Source organism: Littorina saxatilis, linkage group LG6 (assembly GCF_037325665.1).
Source record: "Littorina saxatilis isolate snail1 linkage group LG6, US_GU_Lsax_2.0, whole genome shotgun sequence".
Taxonomy (NCBI): Eukaryota; Metazoa; Mollusca; class Gastropoda; order Littorinimorpha; family Littorinidae; genus Littorina; species Littorina saxatilis.
This window is the reverse complement of record NC_090250.1, coordinates 46,519,317-46,521,783: the sequence shown is the minus strand read 5'-3', so window position 1 is coordinate 46,521,783 and position 2,467 is coordinate 46,519,317. Positions and strand designations below refer to the sequence as shown.

Here is a 2,467-nt window from a genome sequence, read left to right as displayed (position 1 = left end):
GAAAATACACCAAGTTTGTTTGAGAATACTCCAAGTGCAATAAGAGGAGTTCCCAGATCTGTACTCGTCATTGTGGCATCTCGTTTTGTTATATGTGCCAGTTCCTCGCCTGGGAGGCCATTCCGTATGAGGGCAGATAGGTTGTTACGCCACGCTCTGTGATTCCACTCTGAATATTCCTTCGTTCTCTCCGTAACCTCTATCCACGACGTTTACATGTAAGCCTATGTGTAGTACGAATACTGACAGTTTTGATTTTAGTCTGGGTTTCTACTTTTCTTTTCTTCCTTGTTCTGATCTCGTTTATCCAAAACTTTTCTGATACATATTGAGTTTTTTTTCGGTATGGATTTGTGTGGCTTTATAATACCATCTGGCCAGGGGAGACAGCGCTACAACAGAAGCTATACGGCCCCAGAGAGGACTTGAAGAGGACAGCACGTTTCGCCCTGCAGTCCGAACTGACGATCTAACAGCGAACGACAAGAAGATATTGCATTAATTAGAAAGAAAGCAGGACATCTTTTTTTTTTAAACAGGACACTTAAAGTGCCATGATCACGATTTGTTTTTTTTATCTCTGTCAGGCTGTGGAGCGTCTCAGTGTACCCAAAAGACCTGAGCGAGGCTGGACTGTTTGCATGACAGGTTATCCTACACGACCCACCAGGTAACCACTCAATCTTAAAAGAGTTAAAATCAGAATGGAGGTCAACTTAACACAAAATACCATCCTGTTTGTCCCACTTTATATTTATTTAATGTTGTGCATTTGATTAAAATGACGAGACACGAGTTCATTAAAGGAATCCCTTTGACAATAAACTATGCTGAGTATCATGTATGATAAATGCACCATGCTTATCAGAGTAAGCTTTTCAGGTTCAGTCTGAACTTTGAAAAAGATGGAGACAATCGGGCTCTACGCGCTGACTTCAGATTCGACTTTGGAGGCGACATGAACGAGCTAAAATTGGCAAGCAAGATGAACGGCGGGTGGATGCCAGACCTGGAGACATCTCTTTCTCCTTTTCCTTTCGCCGTCAACCGTTCATTCGAGGTGATCGTCAGAGCTCCCACGCTTTTCGAAATTAAGGTTAACCTTTTTGGTATTATTTTGTTAAAACCGTAAAGTTTCTGTGTTATCATCTTTTACCTTATATTGTTCACTTTTTTTTTTCTTTCTTTTCTTCTTTTTTTTTAAACCTCAGTTGCATGCAGGTTTGCTGCTACAATTATTTTTTGCCTTATTATTATTATCATTATTATTATTATTTTGTTTTGTGGCTTGGAGCAAACCTTCTTCATAGGTCTTTTCTTTTCTCTGTCAAATGTGTACAATTTTTAAATCAATAAACCTTATCAGTAAACTAATATGTTTAAATAAATAAATAAATAAAAATAATCATAACATAAATTTATTCCTAATGTTCAGCTCAGTTTCCAATAATACACCCAAATCTTTTTTTTTTCTTCTTTTTTTTTTTAAACACTCAACTTATACTGTCCACCTTGTTTTGTGTTGTTCCTTCTTTGGTTTACTCGCACGAGTCCCGCATAGCCATGTTGGTTGAAGGGACGTTGGAAAACAAGTCGCGTGAAGCGATATAAACACATTTAGTCAATCGTTGACAAACTATTAAGATCAATTACCTTAACGGTCCACCGGGGGCAGTTTGGGTAGCTGAAGCGTCCCTCGGACGGGACGGACACGAGACAACTTTATGTAATACCTCATATATGGTATCCATTCCCCACCACCGTAGCACGCAACATACATCTGTGATTCTGCAAGAAGTGTAGTTGGCTTGGGCACCAGGGTGGCACGTATCTTAATCGTTTCTGCTATCTTTCTACAGGTGGGAAGCCGCCCGAAAGTTGAAACAATGGGACGGAACAGTTTGAAATGACATGAAATGAAACTGAAACAGACTTATGCATGTCTCTCTTCAGGTGTTTGTGGACGATGTTTTCGTCGGCAACTACACAACCCCCATCAGCCTTGACGAGGTCACCAAAGTCTTTTTCAACCATGATGTCAACGTGGACACGCTTGACCTGTGGTGCGACCAGTAACCTCTTCAGTAACAGTGCCGTGCATTTCCAGGCACAAGGGCATGACAGGAATAATAATTCCTCGACAACTTGTCGTGGACTTCACCTTGCGATCTCCAACAATGACACTTCTGGATTTCTTTTATACCGCAGGCGTTGTTTTTGTTGTTGTTGTTGTTGTTGTTGTTGTTGTTGTTGTTGTTGTTATGGTGTGTTTTATATTGTAAATTTTGTGGGGGATTTTTTTTTTTAACAAAGTGACTTTCGATGTAGCGACTCATTCCTCTCTACCCTTGTGGCACACACACCGAGACTCAGTTCCTTCACAAAAAACAAAGTATCTATATTTATTTCCCCCTCTGCTTCTTTCTCTCTGTAAACGTGTAGGGCTAGTTATTTGTCGGTAACTTAC

At 40.2% G+C, this 2,467-nt stretch overlaps 1 protein-coding gene across 1 annotated transcript in view; it reads left to right on the top strand.

Moving 5' to 3' along the window:
- LOC138968029 (tigger transposable element-derived protein 4-like) overlaps nucleotides 1–2,076 on the top strand; it is a 22,652-nt gene extending 20,576 nt beyond the window's left edge. The window contains exons 6-7 of the mRNA XM_070340590.1: nucleotides 869–1,096; nucleotides 1,954–2,076. Coding sequence (XP_070196691.1) covers nucleotides 869–1,096; nucleotides 1,954–2,076 — 351 coding nt within the window. The remainder of the gene's footprint in view (nucleotides 1–868; nucleotides 1,097–1,953) is intronic.
- Nucleotides 2,077–2,467: the final 391 nt, after the last annotated feature.